This window comes from Babylonia areolata, chromosome 33 (assembly GCF_041734735.1).
Source record: "Babylonia areolata isolate BAREFJ2019XMU chromosome 33, ASM4173473v1, whole genome shotgun sequence".
Classification (NCBI taxonomy): domain Eukaryota; kingdom Metazoa; phylum Mollusca; class Gastropoda; order Neogastropoda; family Buccinidae; genus Babylonia; species Babylonia areolata.
The window spans coordinates 7,139,953-7,160,348 of record NC_134908.1 but is presented as its reverse complement, the minus strand read 5'-3'; the positions used below and the strand labels follow the sequence as shown (position 1 = coordinate 7,160,348).

The window sequence follows — 20,396 nt, the reverse complement described above, 5'->3', positions numbered from 1 at the left end:
CCCCCTCCCCCCACAGCACCCCCCTCCCAACCCACCCCCACCCCCCCTCACACACACACACAATAACTCATCTCAACACGCTATAAACATGAACAACACACAAGAAGTGTCAGGTCACAGGTCATTCATCATCACCCCACTGACCGCTTTAAGGTCACAGATCAACCACCACCACCTTTCCTCCCCTACACCCAATCCACACATGCTGGTCAAAGTCAGTGGCCAGACGATTTGGTCTATCCAGCTCCAGGGGCCCTGTGTCCAAACAGCGCACAAAGCACCCTCCATCTTCATGGTCAATGATATGTACTTTGCTTTCTTTGTGGACAACGACCAATAGTCGTTCATTATCATCAATCAGAACAAAACGTGCATCATGAGGCAGGGATGTTGGTTTGTAGGAGCAGAGGATGGCAGAACTTCCTGAACCAGCTCTGCTGTGGACCTTCACTGTGCCATCACAAAGAAAGGCAAAGTAACGTCCTCCTGCAGACACATGGCGTAGGTTTCGTTTTGGGGGGTTTTCAAACACCACCTCCTTGAATGAATGTGTCAGCTGGTTTGTGTGGTGGGGTGTACCTGGGGACGATGCCTGACACAGTGCAGAACCTGACAGACCACTGTCAGTCTGATCAGTGTTTACTGACGTGAATGTCACACGATGAAGACTCTTCTCTTCCGAATCTCCCAGGTAGTGAATGTCATTTTTGGCAGAAGAGACCATCCACAAAATCTTCCTCCCCATGTCATACGTGCTCAGACTGCCGTCAGGTGTGATCAGCCGGACAGTGCTGTCTCCATCTGTCCAGCACAGCAGGACGTCATCAATGATGGTGAGGAGGCCAGTACAGTTCCCTGGGTCCTGCACTGTGGTCAGCTCCTGACCTTCAGCATCAAACAGCTTCAGACACTGAGGACTACTACGTGCAGGTTTGTGCAACACCCACAGTCGGTTGTGACTGATGGGACACATGTGAATGACCACTGATTTAGGATTCATGGAATAGATGAACTCTCTTGGTGGCTTCTTCCCCATCACGCCCACACAACTGCTGGCTGAAGGGGCACTGTGTGTTGTGTGCATCACGTCTGATCCCTTCACTGAATCTGAACCTGACGCCTTTCCCAGGCCATAGCTGTGCTGACTGGGAAGAACAGTCTCTTCAGCACCTGCTGTCTGCTGTACTGGTTCTAGGACGCCGATAAAGGTACGTAACTGTGGCTGGTTCACTGCCGTGGTGTTGTGCTCCACACGGAAAGAGGGAATGTCCTTGGTCAGCTCTTTCCTCAGCTCTTCCACGTCCACGTCTTCCATGGGGCTGGAAGACAGCTGAGCTTCCAAGGACACCAGGTCAGCCTCTTTTCCGTCCTTGAGGACCTGCAGGATGTGGTCGTGTTGTGCTTCCAGTGCCAGTTTCTTGTGTCGCAGCTGCTCAGCTTGATCCTGCCAGGGTTTTGCCAGCTGCTTACTGGACGACTGAATGCTGCTGATGGCCTCGTCCAGTGACTGGCTCACCCATTGATGTAACGTGTCAGCACGTGCCCGGAAATCTTGTTCCGTTGTCTGCTTTTGTTGTTGGAGCTTGGTGCATCGATCTTCAAAGGCACTGACCAGGTGATCGATCTGCTGTATGCCCTGTGTCAAAGTTCCCAACCTGTCCTTCAACTTGTCCTTGACCTTGGATCGGGTGTCCGCCAGATCCTCCATAGGGTGACCTTCATGCTGGGTCGAGTTGCACTGCAGACATAAGTCAGCCTGACACTTGGTGCAGTGAAATAGAAGTTGTTGATTAAGATGCTTGGTACACATCTCCACTTTGTGTTTGTCTGACAGTGGGATTCCCTTTCCACACCCCTCTTCTTCCTCCTGGGTCAAGGACACAACAGTGTGACCACGACTCAGTGAAAAGCAATCATGGTATTTACGGCAAGGGAGGCAATACCTCTGCTGGCACTGGAGACAGGAATGAGTGGCCTCCCTGTCATCAGTGCACACGTCACACAGTCGTCGAGGAGGTGAGGATGAAGTGGCAGCCAGGTTGTCTACTAAGTAGAAGTTGGTCTGGGGAAAAACAGTGACAGGATAATTATTTTATCGTGTAAGGTGTGTGTGTGTGTGTGTGTGTGTGTGTGTGTGTGTGTGTGTGTGTGTGTGTGTGTGTGTGTGTGTGTGTGAAGTCAAGTCAACATTTTCATTTCAAGATGGTAATTAAATAAGCAACGACTGTTTCTTTACATGAAGCCATCTGAAAAGAAATGGAAGAATAAAAGAAAAAGAAAAAGTGGGGAGATATATAGGAAAAAATACACAAAACTACTGGAAATATAGTTACATGCATACGTGTGTGTGTGTGTGTGTGTGTGTGTGTGTGTCTGTGTCTGTGTGTGTGTGTGTGTGTCCGAGAGAGAGAGAGAGAGAGAGGGAGAGAGAGAGAGAGACGGTGTTTTTGTGTGTGGGTTGGGGGGGGGTATGTTAATTAGGTGATAATCACCAAAGAGAAGGAGACCAATAAAATTAGGTTACCAAGTTGTAAAGAAGAAAGCAACATCTGTGGACAGCTTAGCAAGAACGAGTGTGGACAAGGTGGACTCCTTATCTTCGCATTATTGATGCATCTTTTCTGATTCAAATGGAGGAGACCATGCTCACACAGCCTTTGTCTTTGTCAATCTGAACCCTGACTTTCTGTATCAGCTGATCAGTTTAGGGTGAATCGTTAGTTCTCTGTCAGTTTCTTTCCACGTGAGGCGGCTTCAAAATTCATATTTCTGCCACAGAGAGTTCCTTTGCTCTCCGCTGTCAATGTATGCACTGACGGCAAACCCCTGCAGTGTCGACCAATGTGACACAAAGAACGTTTTCTTTCTCTGATTCAAGTTATTTCTGTGCCAGTATTGCCCAATGCGACAATGACTCCTTCGTCTTCAGTTCTGTAAGAAGATTCGGTGCAATGAATCTACGATTTCCATGTCTTTGAACTTGACGATCGGAGAAACGTAGGTCTCCTTTCACTTCTTTCTTTTCACACGCCATGACCGTTGGAGGCTTTTGTGCAACACATTCAGAACACAGCTTTCAAACGTCGACAAAGGGGGCCCATGCATACGTGAGGCAGGTGTTTCTAGGTGCGCCCTTCTTAAAGAACTGACGAGGTGTGGGGGTGGAGGGACATCGCTGGCTGAAAAGGCTGCATTGATCCACTGTCAGGGAAATCAGTGCACTTTGCACACAACTCCCACCTCGTAAAGACTGGATCATTACTTGACATAGAGGCGGGCAGAGTGACATACACTGAGAGAGACAGAGAGAACAACATTCTAACTCATACACACACTCACACACGTACGTGTATAAGGATGTGGGCACGTCCATGCACGTCTAAGAAAATAAACGAAATCTTCTTCTTTTCCTTCTCTTCTTGTTCGTTAGACGCACACCCCAAATAAATGAAATAAAACAAACTTGTCAAGACAGCTAGTAGTATAAGAGATGGGGGTTCTATATACAACTTTTTTGGGCGTATTAGCTTGTGTTAAGGCCCTCAAGCATAAAAAAAATTTAGTCAAAACCTGTGTATGTTGGAGTAATATGACCCTCAAGCATAAAAAAAAATATATAGTTAAAACAAGTTATATGTGTATGGAGAGCCAAATCACAAGATAAAAAAAAAAAATGATGGTTGGATATGTGTATGGGGGAGCGAAACGGTCATGGGGGTTCTATATACAACCGACCCCAGCCCAAAACCGCGTAATACCGCCCTGAAGCATAAAAACGAAAAACCGGATTAAATATGTGTATGGAGAGCCAAATGGTCCTTAAAGAGAGGAGGTTGAGTCAACCGTTCACATATGAACGTTTGACCTAGTTAGCTTTTTGGATGGTTTACCATCTTGAATATCAAATAGATTTTTCTTTAACAACTGAGTTTTGTGTTTCGATTTTATGTCTGTTTTCATTGCATTGAATTTTTCAACTTCAGCCAGAATGAGACTAAATTCTTCATCGCTTATTTTATCATCTTCTAATGCTTTTGAAATAAGATCATTTATAGTGTTCAGTTTTGACTCGGCCAACACGCGAATCTCGTTGTGCTTCATAGCTTGTGACATTAATTTTTTATGAATAAATTTACAAGTTAAACCAACCACACCAAGGAGACCAGCTCCCACTTCTATTCCAATAGCTACGGGAGCAGCGGCGACACTCAACAGTAATCCAACACCCGATGCCCCAAGGGCGATACTAAGAGTCGTCAGCGTTGTATCCGCGGCTGTAGCGATATTTACACCGCGTTTATATTTTTTATAAAATAAAGTTCTTTCATCACGCTCTTTTTCGAGGTTGTTTTTTATATTCGATATCTCTCGTAGGCGAAACTCCATTATTCTATAGTAATCATTTTTTTCTGCAACCCTTTTAAAACTTCTACAAAATCATCTGGCACCCCACTAAGGAGTATATCTAAAACGATAGTTGACCCCTGAATAGGCAGCTTAAAATCAAACTCTTTAATTAACCGCAGTGTACCAGTCTTTTTACCTTTCATACCAATAACATATCCGAAGTCGTCGCTGTTAACGACGATTAGATCTTTACGCGTATGATAGGAAGCCAACAGTTTACCACTATTTTGTATTTTTTGTAGAGCGTGATTTCTTCCAATACTAACATAGGGTTGTTTTATTTCAAAATCTAAATCCCAGTTATCCACCGGATAAGGTACCCATGTATCATCGTCGGAAAGAACAAGATGATGTGGTTTGTTCACAACAACACCGTCAACGTTCACGTCTGCAAGTTCGCTGAATTTGTTGACACCACCACCATTACTCGTTATTTCTTTTCTTTTGTACGTTCCTTCAGAAAGTTGGAAGGCGTACAACTGATTTTCTATTCCCGACGCATCAAATCCGTCTGTATCTCCGAGATCAACCAAACCGAGCGTAGTGCAGGGTTTGATATTATGTGTTCCTGGCCCTCCGGGATCAACCATTTTCTAATATTTATAGTATATTCTAAATATTCAAATTGATGCAACGTAGTCTTCTTAAGGAAATATTTTGAGGAAGACGGAGGTGGATCCAAAAACTCATTGTTTTCTGTTTTGTGGCAATACCTTCAAGCGAGAATTCTATATGACTACCCTGTGGTATAATATCATAGGGCATACCATCATCTTGTTTTTCAATGGTGATTCTCAGGGGTTGATTTGCACGATTTTTGGGCCATTTAATGTAAAACCCTTGAAAAACTTCTACAAAATCATCAGGCTCTTCACCGAGAATTACATCATAAATAATACGGAGACGGAAGGCCCACAAAGCAGGTAGATCATAAAAATTTATTTGAAATATAGATTCAACCTTCGAAGGTTTCTTAAGCACATAACACCTCCCCTGGTATATTACTAAATCTACATCAAACGCTCTTAAATCAGCGAACATCCAACCACTGTTTTTTATTCTATAATTATTATTTTCTTCTTCTTTGGTAATGTAAGGTGATTCAATTTTAAAATCCATTATCCAGTTGTCGAGGGGTTTTAGCTGCCATGTACCGTTTAAACGAACAAGTTGATAGGGCTCATCATTGACAACATCATCCTCACTCACGATATCACCAATTTTTACTTCTTTTCTTTTGTACGTTCCTTCAGAAAGCTGGAATGCGTACAACTTATTTTCTTTTCCCGGCACATCAAATCCCTCTGTATCTCCGAGATCAACTAAACTGAGCGTAGTGCAGGGTTCAACCATATCTTATATGTAATGTAATATTTAAATAATCAATAGAAACGGGATTATGATTTTCATCTACTATAGAAAGTGTTAAACGTGGTAAATCTCCGTGAGAAAGTCTTTTGTACTGGGGTGATGTCAACGTGGTTGTTCGACCACCCCCGCATCTTTCATTTTCTACTGGGATTGATTGTAACAACGTAGAAGGCAATCCGTTATAGAAATTATCGGTGGTATTAATTTGAAAGAGGTGAATGTAAAGTGCTTTATGTATCGCGAGCCGCGGATGCCTGTTTCCTATCACCATTATTCCCGGCGCGATGAGTTTTTTGGGGAACCCCAGAGTATGTGCAAGACGCTCAGAAAGTTCAATCGATTTGGTGCTCTTTATTCTCAGATAGCCACTCGGAGCGTGCAAGTCTAACTCTGCACCGTGGGGGGTGAACACTTCTTTATTCAATTCACACACATTATAATAACCATCTGGGATTATTATCTTACGATCGGTAGTAGTAAAGAAATTGTTTCCGAGCTCATCACTGATATTTTTCCAGTTGGGATAATAAGTTATTTCACGCAGCGCGATTTCTAGTCTTCCACTTTGATTAGATATGCACCGCGGTAATTCGTCTTTTTGAATATCGGTTGTTATTATATACATAGCTATGAATAAGAAAATTTTCAGCTTCAATAAGGACGCGTCCTATACAACCGGGTATAAAGAAAAAAGAATAAGTTGTACGCGAGTGATCTACGTGAACAGCGAATATTCTTTTACCGCCAAGTTTCCCGATGTTTTTCAGTCTTATGCGAACCCCACTATGACTGGGGAGATGAATGCAGCCTGGCTTGCGTGGAGAAACAACCCGATAGTGTGGTGGCAGAATCAAATCAATTTTGTGGTATGGTGCGCGACCGCCGGGTGTGGAGTAACGGAAGAACATTTTCAAGCTTCTGATCCGTTTATTCGAGCCATGTATAGGTTTCATTTTTACTATCAGATTCGGAGGTTATTGGACGAGTTAAAAATCCCGCTACCCACCGACCAAGCATTTAACATGTATAATAATCCGTTTGATAAAACAGTTTATCAGCGTTTGTGTGCCGAATTTGGGCAGAGGGATTGGAGACAGAAAATAGAAAAGCATGGCTTTGGTTTGGGAGAATTTATTCAGGCTGAGACCCCCGGTGGGGCTGCACGACAGGCAATGAGAAACAGAGGAGAGGGACCTGTGTTCTTTAGCCCCCACGATAAAATCAGACATACGGTGGACATCACCCGGGCTTGGACAACATTTATTCCTGATAAGGGGTTGGGTTTTACACATGCGGGGATAGTTCGTCTCAACGATAGCATTCGCACTTATGTGTGGGCTCTAATAGGGTCACAAGCGCAAACGCGCACGAGTATAACAACAAAAGGAACTGGATTTGATGCGCAAAAACAATTTTTAGCCAATGTTGAAGATGCGATTAATGCCCCCGAAAACCTACAAACGGCGATAAAAAAATACCAGGACGTTCTCCAGTACGCGAGATCCGAAGTAAACTTTGCATTTGGTGTTGGCCTTTATATGGCCCCATCTGATATGGCATTGAGGGTTGGTACACACATTAATTATAATAATAAAATTGTCATTGCGACAGAAGAACAGAATATTGGTGTTAATGATGGATTAAACGAACTACCACACATTGTACCACCTACCCAGAGTGTTTCACCCCATCAAAGTGTTCCACCTACCCAGAGTGTTCCACCTACCCAAAGTGTTCCTGCATACTATTTTGTTGCCCCATCAGGAAAAGCTCTTCAATGGTCTAGAGGTCACTGGGCTCTTGTACCACCTTCTGATGCAGACTTGGCAATGCTTGATGCGAGTAATACGGTGCTCGATTATAAATCACACAAGCCTTTGACAACACCGAGGACAGGAGCGGGTGAAACGAGAGTTTTGTTAGGCATTCGCGGGTGGTTCACTCTTACCTATAGAAATAAAAAATTAATACAAACATCTCGACCAGGATTTGCAATAGCTACCGGTGCTGGTAATAGACCCTTTCTGTATGGTGTAGGTTCTTCGGATAACAAATTTAAACTCAAACCAGCGAAAGTATCGTACGAAGAAGAGCCAACAACTCACAAAGACTATAAAGTCGCTCTTACTTTAGGATTGATAGGTGGTATTTACTTTCTCTTCTTTAAATAATCAAACAGGAGGAGGCCAGCACCGAGCACGAGTGCCCACAGGTTGTTGGCTAACCACCCAACCGCTTTACCCAACGTGCTTAATAACCACGAAACAATAGCCCCAATGGCTCCTGGGAGGGCATCAATCGCCTTTAAACCTAATTTTTTAAGTAATTCTCCCAAATCTTTAAGTCTTTTTCTTATCCAGTTGTCATCTTTTTTACCCGGAGTGCCCCCTCCACCCGTGACGGTCAAAACGATAGTGCTGATAATCATACCAAAGGCAGTAAGAATGGAAACGATAGTAATGCCTTGTTCTCTAAAAAGCGTTCGAATACGTTCCGCTAGTGTTGTGTCCTCCTCAAGAATTCTGTGTATCGTTTCACGCATTCTGCTGATTTGAGATCGCAGCGCTTCTTTGTGTGTTGATATCGCTTCTAGTCGTGCAGCACGCTCGATGTTTAGATCGTCTAATTGTAAACGCAAGGGTTTGATTTCGCTTTCATCTTTATCAGCTAGTTCCGCAGACTGAATTCTTATTTTTAAAGTTGACATTTCTTCATCCAGGTGAGAGAGTTTTGAGAGGTTGTCAGAAAGATTACCACGCTGTCTTTGCATGGCTTTGTCTAAACCTTTGAGTTCACGAATATAACCACCCAGTTCATCGGTGCCATCCAGGGGAGGATCATCTATAGTTTTAAGTACTTCATCAATTGTATTTGGCGAGAAATCATCCATCTCAATTTCTTCACCCAGTTTGGTTTCAACCTTTTGGAGAGCCGCGACCGTTTGGGGTTTCCTCCTCCAGTCTACAAAACCAAGTTTCTCGCGAATAATATTTGCTCCACCAGGTTTTCCCGCTAGTGTTGAAAGTGCTAGGGGTTGTTTCGTGCGGACGTTAATGATATTAAAATCTGGATTATTTTTTAATCGTAGTGTACCTCTACTATCAAGTTCAAAATTGGTATAATTTCGCCCAACATCGGGCTCTTGTCCAAATGCATCATAGTAATCATCAACCGCGCTCTTTAATAATTCTGTTTGCAAGAAACCAGATTCTATTATACCACCTTCTGCGAACCCTTCCGCCATCTCACCACCTTCCGCCATATTAAACTTATAATATAAAGTTATATCATTATATCTATATAAAACCAAAAAAAATGAGTGGAAGAAAGCTTAATCCAATGAGAAGTTTGCGGGAGCCGCGGGGGATAAAGGGCGTGCGGCAGACTGTCGTGATTACTAACAATCCGTCAACTATCGATCAGAATCAACAACTTCTTGTACGCTTTCCTAATTTAGGTGTTGACGATGTGATCGTTCCGGGGAGCGTTCGACTAGCATTCAAAATTTCTTTGACTTCTACAACAGATGCAAACAGAACACTCGTTGATAATATTGGTAGAGCCATAGTACGTAAAACAACCATTCGCATTTCCGGTAATGAAATCATGAGCGTTGAAGATAGTGATGTATTTTATACTTATGGAGATCTTTGGCGAACTCGACAAGAACGAAGAAACGCCGTTTATCAAGGTATTGACTTAACTACAAACCGTAATGTGACACGATTGCGTATTAACGCGGATAATGGAGATGACACTATCGCTAGAGATGCCGCCATTGCGGAGGCTTATGGTAATCGATTTTGTATTCCACTTGATTTCGAATTGCTAGAATCTCATGCACCATTTTATCAGAGTGCTCTCGGCGATCGCCTGGAGTATGAACTTACCTTTAACGCTTATAACAAGGTTATCCGCAGCACAGACCCGGATGCATCCTATACGATAGAAGGGATTAGTCTCGAGTTTGAGAAAGTCACACAACCCGAACTTGCGAGACAGATAGCCGGTTATTATTCAGGTAGGCTCGCTATTTTATTTGATAGAATACTACGACATCGTAAAATTCCTCTGGACAAATCTGACACACTCTGGAATATTAATCTCAACGTGCCGGCAAAAAGTATGAAGGGGGTACTGCTGTTGTTTGATGAGTATTACAATCCTAAGATCGATAAGGTTGAAGTGACGATCGAAGGTGTGCCCAATCAACTGTTTAGTCAAGGTATGCGTTCCTATCAACAATGGGATGAAATCAGAAAGTTTTTCGGAACGCAAAAACGCGACCCCGAAGTAGACAAAGTGGTAAAAGATTTAGAACTAGCGGATGTCACAGTCGGCGAATATTTCACGAATAATTATGCTCTTTGGTTGGATATGCGCACCACAGATGATAATTCTCTTCACGGGAGTGGACGTCGTATCGAAAATGCGTCTGAAGGCGTTACGATTCAGATTCAGAAAAAAGCTGAAACGGCAGAACCGCTAAATGCGTATGTATTTGTAATTATGGATGGACAATTAAATATAGAAGATGGAAGATTTGTCGAGGCTGTTTACTAAAGAAGCACATTCCGCAATTATTTGCGGGCAAACTGGGTGCGGTAAGACCGAATTTATTTTAGATTTATTACAAACGACATATCGTGGTGTGTTCGAGAATATTGTAATTCTATGCCCTACTCTCGAATATAATAAAGCCTATCGATCCCGAGTGTGGGTAAGAAAGGACCGCGGGGTATACACCGTTAATCCCGGTGATAAACTTCACGAATGGCTTGGGCTGTTTTTTGAAATATTTGCCGGGGAGCCAACGTTGTACATCATCGATGACTGTAGTGACTTAAAGGCTCTTACTCAAAAGAAGCAAATGTTGAGTAAACTCGCATTTTCTGGAAGACACGCGAAACAGTCTGTGTGGGTGTTGACTCAGAAATACAACTCGGTTCTTACTGACCTTCGCGAACAAACAAAATGGGTGGCTTTATTTCACTGTAAGGATAGGGACTCGTTTGATGAGTGTTTAAGAGAAAACGATGTCATTCCAACACAAAATGAACGTAAAGAGGTTAGGAAATCATTGGCAAATACCAAACACTCCAAGTTGATATTAAAAACTGATCAACCAGTTGCATATAAAATTTGCTAGTAATAACAATGCTTAACAATTTCTTAACACTGCTTAACAGTTCCTTAGCACTGGTTAGCAATTTCTTAACACTTTTAGTCGTTGGATTTGTAGTTTTTTATTATTTTAAACTTAAAAGGAGATATATAGAATATAAGAAGAAGATGGACCAATTACTATCCGAGGATCCCAAACGCGACAGGCTTATGGCGGTGGTCTCAGCCGGTGGAGCAAAAGAATATTTAGGGAAAGAGTTTAGTGTTGATAAAATCGAAGCGATGAAAGATGTGGATATAGACAAGCTTTATACGAGATACGAAGCGAGTTTAGGATCGATGATTACAAAATCACTCGGTAATACAATTATACAACTGTATACCAGAGCAGTTTGTATGTATCTCCCAATTGATGACCAAACAAAATTAAATAGTGATCTCGAGCAAGATCCATTCCTGGGACATGCGCTTAACAGTTTTACTTGCGAACTATATCACAGATTTGGCATGTTCTTAGCTCCGTTCACCACAGCTGTAACTTCTGTTAAACATTGTCAATTTAATAAATATAATGGAGGAAGTAACGAAACCGAAGAATCAGAAGAAAGTTGAAGCGGGTCGAAAAGGTGCTGCTGCTAGAAAAGCAAAACATGAAGAACTTCTCGAAAAACTTCGAAAAGCGAAAGATGAACAAGAAGAAGAACCATCATCATCGAGGAGACCAGATCACGTTTTTATCAATCCCTTGTACATTGCTGCTGCTGCTACGCTGATAATAGGTTGTGGTGTTTACATATATTTTAATCGGTCGAAAAAACCACCACCACCTGTGGTAACAAAACCCAACCCATTTATCATGTTTTGAACATTAATTTAAACACTATTTATAAACAACAATGGCAACACCAAATATAAACGGTAAAGAAATTGCAAACACTGTATACCACGCGGTTGTGGTCAGTGCATTGGCCGCTGGTTACTCGAGATTGACAAAATTAATATTTACGAAAGCCCCGACACCTAGACTGGCTTTCAACCTCGAAGATATCGGGATGGTCACTTTGGATATAGCCCTCGCTATGGCTACGAAGGATATGTTGGAAAAACAAGGTATTCTCCCACATGATATTTTGAAGTAATAATAATATCATCATTATAGTATGGCATCAGTAGCGTTACTCGTTGGTGGGGCAGTAGTAAACGCTTTAGCATTTACCGGAAGTAATTTTTTATTTAGTAAACTGGGGTCTTCAGACGCGTTAGACGAACAGAAACGACACAACAAAGCGCAAGAACAACTTCAGGCAGCGACCGCAGAATGGCAGAAAGAGAGGATTCAACGTTTAGATTATATCAATGAAAAACTAAGACAGCAACAACATGCTGTGAACACGTTTAAGGATGTGGATATGGCGATGCAAGAATATTATAAAGTGATGGGGGAGCCACTACCCCCTCTTTCTCAAAAACCCCAACTTTCAGATTTTTATACACCCTCAGAGGGACAAAAAGATCGAGAATACGTATTTATTATCATGACCATGGTCATTTTTGGCGTTGCGATTTCAAAATATTAAACATTTACTTTCTTAAATAAAATGGAAAAGATCTATTACAGCCCAAGCGGTTATTGGAAGGGTTATTCGGCGATTAAAAAACTCGCGAAAGCAGCCAAGGTGTCTGAGGATGAGGCTAGAAAATGGTTACAAAAACAAGCTATATGGCAAATTTATCTACCCCCTCCAAAGTATATTCCGAGAGCAAAATTTGATATTACTATCCCAAATGAGGTTCATCAGGCTGACCTTTTATTTTTACCCTATGACAGAATCAGGCGTAAGACGTATAAGTATGCGCTGACTGTCGTTGATGTTGCGAGTCGATATAAAGAAGCCGAACCCCTAACAACGGAAGACAGCGTCGAAGTGGCGGCCGCTTTTTTACGTATTTATGACCGTAGCCCTTTGAAGTTGCCCAAACTTCTTCAGGTAGATCCTGGCCGAGAGTTTATGGGTGCTGTGAACAAAATTTTAAAAAAAGTAAGGCGTGGAAAGGCACACAGAAGCCAGGCTATTGTAGAAAGATTTAATCGTACGCTGGCAGAACGATTGTTTAGTCATCAATATGTGGCTGAAATGAAATCGCCGAATCGATCAACAGAATGGGTCACTAGATTACCGGCTGTTGTGGCTGCATTGAATAATGAGGTGACGAGACTTATTGGTAAGAAACCGTCGGTCGCAATAAAGGCCAAATCGGTAGAAGCCGAATCCTCTGCACCGACTAAAGATGATAAAGGAGAGTTACCGCCTGATGCGCAAGTTCGGTACTTGTATGAGCCCGGTGAGCTCGAGGGTGGAGCTCGCAAACGAGCAACGGATCCCGTTTGGTCTCTTAAAGTTTATAATATTAAGCGTATGATGCCCGGCGATCCTATTCTTTATTATTTACAAAATGGCCCATCCAGAGGGTTTGTACACGAAGAGCTTATGGTTGTTCCTCACGATACAGAAATACCATAGTGCCCGTAGGCGTAAGATGTAATACCATCATCTAGCCAATAGCGTTTGGAATCGTACGGTGAGAGTGATGTCTTCATTTGCTTGATCGTGTACATCTTGTGCTTATACGATCTGAACGTTCTCATACTATTAGTAAATTGAACAGATCGATCAATACACTCCTTATACATATCGGGTTCAATGTCATCTTTCACCACACATTTTTTTATGCCCTTGGCTTTCTTGATAACTGATCCATCATCCGCTACAACCGAATACATCTTTGAGCGCAAGCCGCAGAATTGTCGGATCGGTTTACATCCGAGCTCACTTTTCATGTATCCTGGCACTTTCTCTATCGATTTATCATACAATGGATGATCTTTTGGAAAATTACTGCGGTCATGTACATTATCATCCATACCAGCGATAAAATCCTCGCATTCTACGTGGAGAATGAATGAATCGGTATCAGTATATAACAACCTGCATCCATATTTTTTCTTGTAGTGGTTGTAATACAAATCATACATGAGATACTTTGATAGGTCGAGAATGGCCATCCCGATATAGATAGGTTTATTGAGCACAAGCTTATTTTTTTTGTAGTGAATCGCTAGAAGTTTCTCGTTGATGATCATATGATCGACATAAGCCGGTTTGTTTATTAGTTTGCGTGCCTTGTCCTCTTCATCTAACTTGAATAATTTGATATTCGTTCTCATTCTGATATTTTCCATAGTTTTACCAAATACCGAGTTGTTCATTAATTTATACAGATCTTTATCAGCATCGTTAGTAGCGGCTTGTCTCAGTTTGGTGTTCATCAATATATAGGGCGCCATCCAGGGACTTTGATTAAACTTTAACACTTTTGTGATTTTAGTTACTTTCATGCCAAGTTGCGTGTATAGCTTGAGATTTCTATAGTGAACGACATAACCAACCTTATTCCATAGATTCGGAACTAATTTTCTCGTTTCCTTTCCACGCATCTCAAGTTTTTCACGAAGGCGTCGTTGATAGGGTGAGAGGTTTTCGAGTTTTATTTCTATTTTCTCAGGAGCTAGGGGATAATCGTTATGTTCGTCGTGTAATTCCTCAGGGTACTCGATATCACACTCCACAATATATCCCGTCTCATCATCGTCAGGGTGATTTAGAATCTTTTCGAGATTAGCATCGTTATCCCAGATAAATCCACCCGTGGGTAAAGCTTGTAACATCGCCCAACCATACAAGTTGTTCGCGTCGAGATACATGATATACGAATCCGTTTTTTCAGGTCTGTAATCTTTCATATACTTGTTATTAGCCTCCGCGTATCTTCTTACAGTCATACTGATTCCACCGCGTATTCCCGCCTCTATCATGTTATATTGTTCGATATCCGTCAACAGTTCGAGTTCTATTCCCGTACTCTTGAGTAAAGCATCCCAAGACATTCCGGGAAGCGTGTAATAATGAACAGGATCGAGATTATGAGTTCGCAAACACGTATTTCTAAAATTCTGGAACACATCGGCAAGTAACAACACATCAGTGACTAAGTACAGATCGTTATAATCACCTAGATTCTTACATTTAAACTTCTTCCACACATTCTTGGCATGCTCGTGGTCACTTTCTGATATATCCGTGTTGTTAAGTTTACTAAAGAAATGACTTTTCTTTGGTAGTTTCGTATCTTCGTATTTACTCCAATCGGTAATATATTCGTACGGAAAGACTCCTTTTCTCGTAACGAGCTTGAACTCCTCATCTGTGAAATGTTTGCGCGTTAAAAACTTCTTATCATCCGGAAGGTTCTTCGCAAGCTGGTCGAGACTCGAACTCAGGAATGCGAAACTATCTAAAAACTTCAACCTTCCCCAACTGAATGTGATGTACTTCTCTTTATTATTCGCGATACACGTAATTCTACCACCACCTTTGTTCGCGAGCTCCGAAATGATCGCGTGAGAGTCGTAACCTTTGAGGTTGTGAAATAATATCGGCAACACAAATTCGTCGGGTTTTATTCTCAATTTAAGATTACACGATGCATGCGCGGCACCTCTATAGTTCCCTGTGATATGGTCATGATCTCTTACTTTATCATTTGCGAGTAGTTCCCCTCTACATATCCAACAAACTCGTTCGTTTTCAAACGATTCGTTATCTTTTTTGGTCATCTTTATTGGAACTGGTTTTTTCAATTCCTTGACAGTATGGTAATATATTCTTTGAAGTTTTTCGAGAAAATGACTGACCGCATTCTCACCACGAAATAGCTGCGGTTTGTATGCCCTTCCATCAGACCTAACATGCACAAACCCGTATGACGAGATGATGTGTTCGCTTTCTTTGATGGTATTATTCGAATCGTCTTTTATTTCTTTACAAATCGCCTCAAAATCAGCATATATCACATCACTAACTTGCATTTGTTTTTGAAAATTGGTAAATTTGATCATTTTTGTCTTCTCTGATGGCATCTCAACGCGAGAATAGTTCTTGTGGTTGATCTGCGCGCATCGCTTAATATGTTCTTCTAAAAGTTCTGATGATGTTGTACCTGTCAAGCAATACTCACAAAAGTACATGGCTGCTTTGTGTTTGTTTGTATTACTCAGCAGTCTGTTAAAATTCTTAATATAAGTATAATGTTGTCCACCATTTTCATTTTCTATAATAAGAAGTTTAATACGCTCCATGTTGGTGGGTTGTTTTGATATTCTTGCGCGTTCAATCGTTTTATTTTTTAAATAGTATACATTAATAGCAATATTATTTTGAGTCTCGATCCTTGTAATTTGCTTTATTGGTGTAGGAAAGTCAATATTTTCAAAATTAAACCCATCATCAGAAGGATAGGAATAAGTTAAATTAGAATTCGCTTTTGCTGGAAACTTGTGTGCACGTAAACAATGTCTTATACATTGATCATCTTTATTTTTAATATTAATCACAGCTCTTTTATTTTTTAACCACTGTGGTGATTCAATAAAGGATCCTGGAGATGTAATAGAAACTCTATTCACCCATAAACTAAAGATTCTTTTAATGAACCATCCTGAACCTTCATTTGTAAAATTTTCTATTTTTAACAAAATCTGTTTTATTTGTTTTTCAATATCTTGATCATCAACAACATCAATAATACTTTGATATTCCGATCGAAATACAGCTACAGTAGTATCATCATTTTTAATTTGACCAAACTCCACCGTTAAAACAATATTTTGTTTGGTCAGTGGAATAGCTCTTTGGTTAATAGTGTCCACTTTACTCATCATAAACGAAAGCGGATCTATTTCATTTGGAAGAGCTGCAAGTTTATAATTTTTAATAATACTACCAAACTCCTCCGTGGATTCAGCTTTATGTTGTAGTTGACGTATATTTTTAATAAGTTCATCTTTTTTCATTCTACTAAGACCACGAATTTTGAGCTTTCGTGCGATATCTTTAAGCGTAGCATTGGTCTCCCCCTCCAAAGCATCAAACCCCAGTGCTTTAATCAACTCAGTTTTATTCATAGATTCATGATTAGGAATCTCTTTTCTTGAAGCGAGATCACGGTAATATTTTTCAGAATACCGTTGCACCATTTTTCTCTCTATATATACTATTATATTTTTTTCTCTAATAGGATTTTTTTTTACAAGTTGATCAATCTCTGAATCCAATGATTACTCCACCAAAGGGTGGAATATACCCTCTTGAATAAGTTTCAAAAGGGTCAATTTCATCATCGTCATCATTATCATCCTCAGAGTCGCTTGAATGTTCTCCACAATCGGGTATAGGATCAATCTTTTTCTCCATGGGAGGAGGCTTCTCTTTTTTATGCTTACATTTACAACAAATAACATACTTCGTACGTACATAAAGGTTGCATTTTATACAAAGTACTGGAAGTGACATTCCTTTTCTATGACATTTAATATGATCTTTACAATAGAGCCCCATGCAAGCTCGACCGCATACTCTATTTGTTTTAACTTGGGGGTACTCACAAATGTTATGCGGAAAAGGCATTATTTTTTCTATATATACAATATAATCTTTTCTCTAATAGGGTGATCACAATCTTCGCGCGCGCGGGAAGCAGGCTGTGCGCGGGACCACTCCCACTACACACGCCGTGCGGTCGCTAGCACACACGGGGAACGGGGTGACCGTTTCGCTCTCCATACACATAACTGGTTATAACTGGTTTTAACTAGATTTTTTCGTTTTTATGCTTGAGGGCGGTATTGCGCGGTTTTGGGCTGGGGTCGGTTGTATATAGAACCCCCATGACCGTTTCGCTCCCCCATACACATATCCAACCATCATTTTTTTTTTTTATCTTGTGATTTGGCTCTCCATACACATATAACTTGTTTTAACTATATATTTTTTTTTATGCTTGAGGGTCATATTACTCCAACATACACAGGTTTTGACTAAATTTTTTTTATGCTTGAGGGCCTTAACACAAGCTAATACGCCCAAAAAAGTTGTATATAGAACCCCCATCTCTTATACTACTCAGCTATGCGTGTGTTGGCGCGTTCATATACGTAAGTGCGTGTGCATGTACTTGTCTGCATTTGTGTACAGTTTCAATTTCAATTTCTCAAGGAGACATCACAGCGTTGGGACAAATCCATTTTGGCTGCATCACAACTGCTAGGCAGATGCCTGAAAGCAGCATTACCCGATGCGCTAGTCAAGCCTCGAGTGCATGCATATACATATACATATATATATATATATATATATATATATATATGTATGTATGTATGTATGTATCCAGCAGAGTGGTTCTTTTTTCAGTTCGGCAGTTGCGTACTGCTCTCCTGACCACGGACCATCGTTTCATTCAATTGACGAAATGCTCGCTTCAAACGTGGGAGATATATATTTTTTTAATGCAAACAGGCAGATGACTAGGAAAATTAGTGATGATGTGAGGCATGGGTTGGGTGGGGGAGAAGGTGGATTTTTGTCTGAAATCAATTGTGGATATAACGTGGGTAGAACGAACGAACGAACGAATGGAAAATTAATGCAAAATGACAGATAAATATGGAAAATAATAATGGCATGAGGCAAGGGTTGGGTGCGGGAGTGGGTAGATTTTTGTCTATAAATTGTGCATAGACGTTAGACAGAAGAACGAACGAACACTCACACGTAGACATACATAAACAATCCCCCAACTGACCTGCAATGCCCCAACTCCCCCAGGGGGCAGCAGCATGATCTCACGGCACGAGGGGCAGGGGAAGGAGGGGGAGGAGCCAGCCACACCCTGAAGACAGCTCTGACAGAAACTGTGGAAACACCGCAGCATTTTGGGCCGACGATACGGTTCCAGGCAGATGGCACAGCATAGTTTAGTGTCAATGTCTTCTTCCCCTCCAGTCGCCATGTTGTCACCTCAGATGACGTTGACGTTTGGGCGACTTTGAACCTTTCTCCTACTAACTAAACTCGTCACATGATTCACTACAATTAATCTGTCAGTACAGCCACTAACACTTCACTGGAAGAACAAAACTGCATTGCAGCTTCAACGAAGTATTGTCCAAAATACGAATTCGCACACAAATGCATGCAGACTGCGACGTGGCAGTTTATCTGATGAAACTGGTTCAGTCTAGTCACTGGAAAAAGTAGGTCCGTTTCAATCCCAGTTAAGCGCTATGCTCATGATACAGTGAAGACGTCTGTGCTCTATCCGCCCTGTCGTTCTAAAATTAGTACGGGTTTTTCCAGTGATGTAACTACTTTCAGTTTACAGGCCATAGCTTTAGAAACAGCGACTAAAACACTGTACAGCCTGTGTAAACCTTCTGAGGCACAACCTGCCCTGTGACTGAAACACAATTCCAACCAGAAACACCCACCACAGAGCACCCACTTTATTTTCTTGTTACATTATCTCCCAAACAGCAACAACGATGACATCACTGACAAGCTATAAATACACGGACCTCCCCCCACAACCTGACCTCTGCTCCCAAGCCCTGCAACACTCCTTGAGTTTCGCGCGCCAGGTAAAATAGTCCCACACCACTCATCGTGTTTAATCTGCTTGCCACCACATGACACACATCTTGAAGTGTAGGATGAAGAAAAGAGAGACTTAACGGACTGTCAGACACACACAGTGAGCATTCAGCAAAACACTGTGGTTTCCTGTCTGTGTTGAAGGCAGCCTTGAACCAGCGTAGGAACGATATTGATTCAGGACTGGGACTCGCGAGGTTTCAGTTTCAGTTTCAGTAGCTCAAGGAGGCGTCACTGCGTTCGGACAAAACCATATACGCTACACCACATCTGCCAAGCAGATGCCTGACCAGCAGCGTAACCCAACGCGCTTAGTCAGGCCTTGGGAAAAAAAAAAAAAAAAAAAAAAAAAAAACACACAACCACACACACAAAACAAAAAAAAAAAAAAAAAAACAACAACAAAAAAAAACAAAAAAAAAAAAACAAAAAAAAAAACGGGGGAATAAATAATAGATAAGCTTGCATAAATAAATAAATAAATAAATAATAATTATAATATAGAAAAAGGTAGTAGTAATAATATTAGTAATACTAATAAAATGATAATAATAAAACATAAATAAATAAATAAATAAGACAACAATGGTGATAAATAAGCAAATAAATGTAAAAAATGAAGACACACATTCACACATACACCCACACATGCATAACAGAAATGCACCAGACATGCAGTTTCACATATATGAAAGCACAGTCAAATACATATAAACGTACATGAGCTCCAACACACACACACACACACGCATTACCGTGCACCTCCTCTACCCCCCTCCTCCACACACTTATTTCTAGTCTAAGTATCGCAGCTTCCACGGCACACACACACACACACAAACACAAACACACACTCACAGAGATGAACACTTACTTGTACAAGCACATATGAAAGCACAGTCAAATACATATAAACGTACATGAGCTCCAACACACACACACACACAC

General features: G+C 41.2%; 2 protein-coding genes across 2 annotated transcripts in view; one reads left to right on the top strand and one right to left on the bottom strand.

Moving 5' to 3' along the window:
- LOC143277029 (uncharacterized) overlaps nucleotides 1-19,537 on the bottom strand; it is a 22,572-nt gene extending 3,035 nt beyond the window's left edge. The window contains exons 1-2 of the mRNA XM_076581753.1: nucleotides 18,601-19,537; nucleotides 1-2,062 (exon numbers count right to left, since the gene is read on the bottom strand). The exon at nucleotides 1-2,062 is cut by the window's left edge and continues 3,035 nt beyond it. Of these exons, the coding sequence (XP_076437868.1) occupies nucleotides 155-2,062; nucleotides 18,601-18,807 (2,115 nt within the window). The 5' untranslated portion in view covers nucleotides 18,808-19,537 and the 3' untranslated portion in view covers nucleotides 1-154. The remainder of the gene's footprint in view (nucleotides 2,063-18,600) is intronic.
- The window catches only part of LOC143276927 (uncharacterized), a 67,655-nt gene that overhangs the window by 21,084 nt on the left and 26,175 nt on the right, over nucleotides 1-20,396 (top strand). The window lies entirely within an intron of this gene.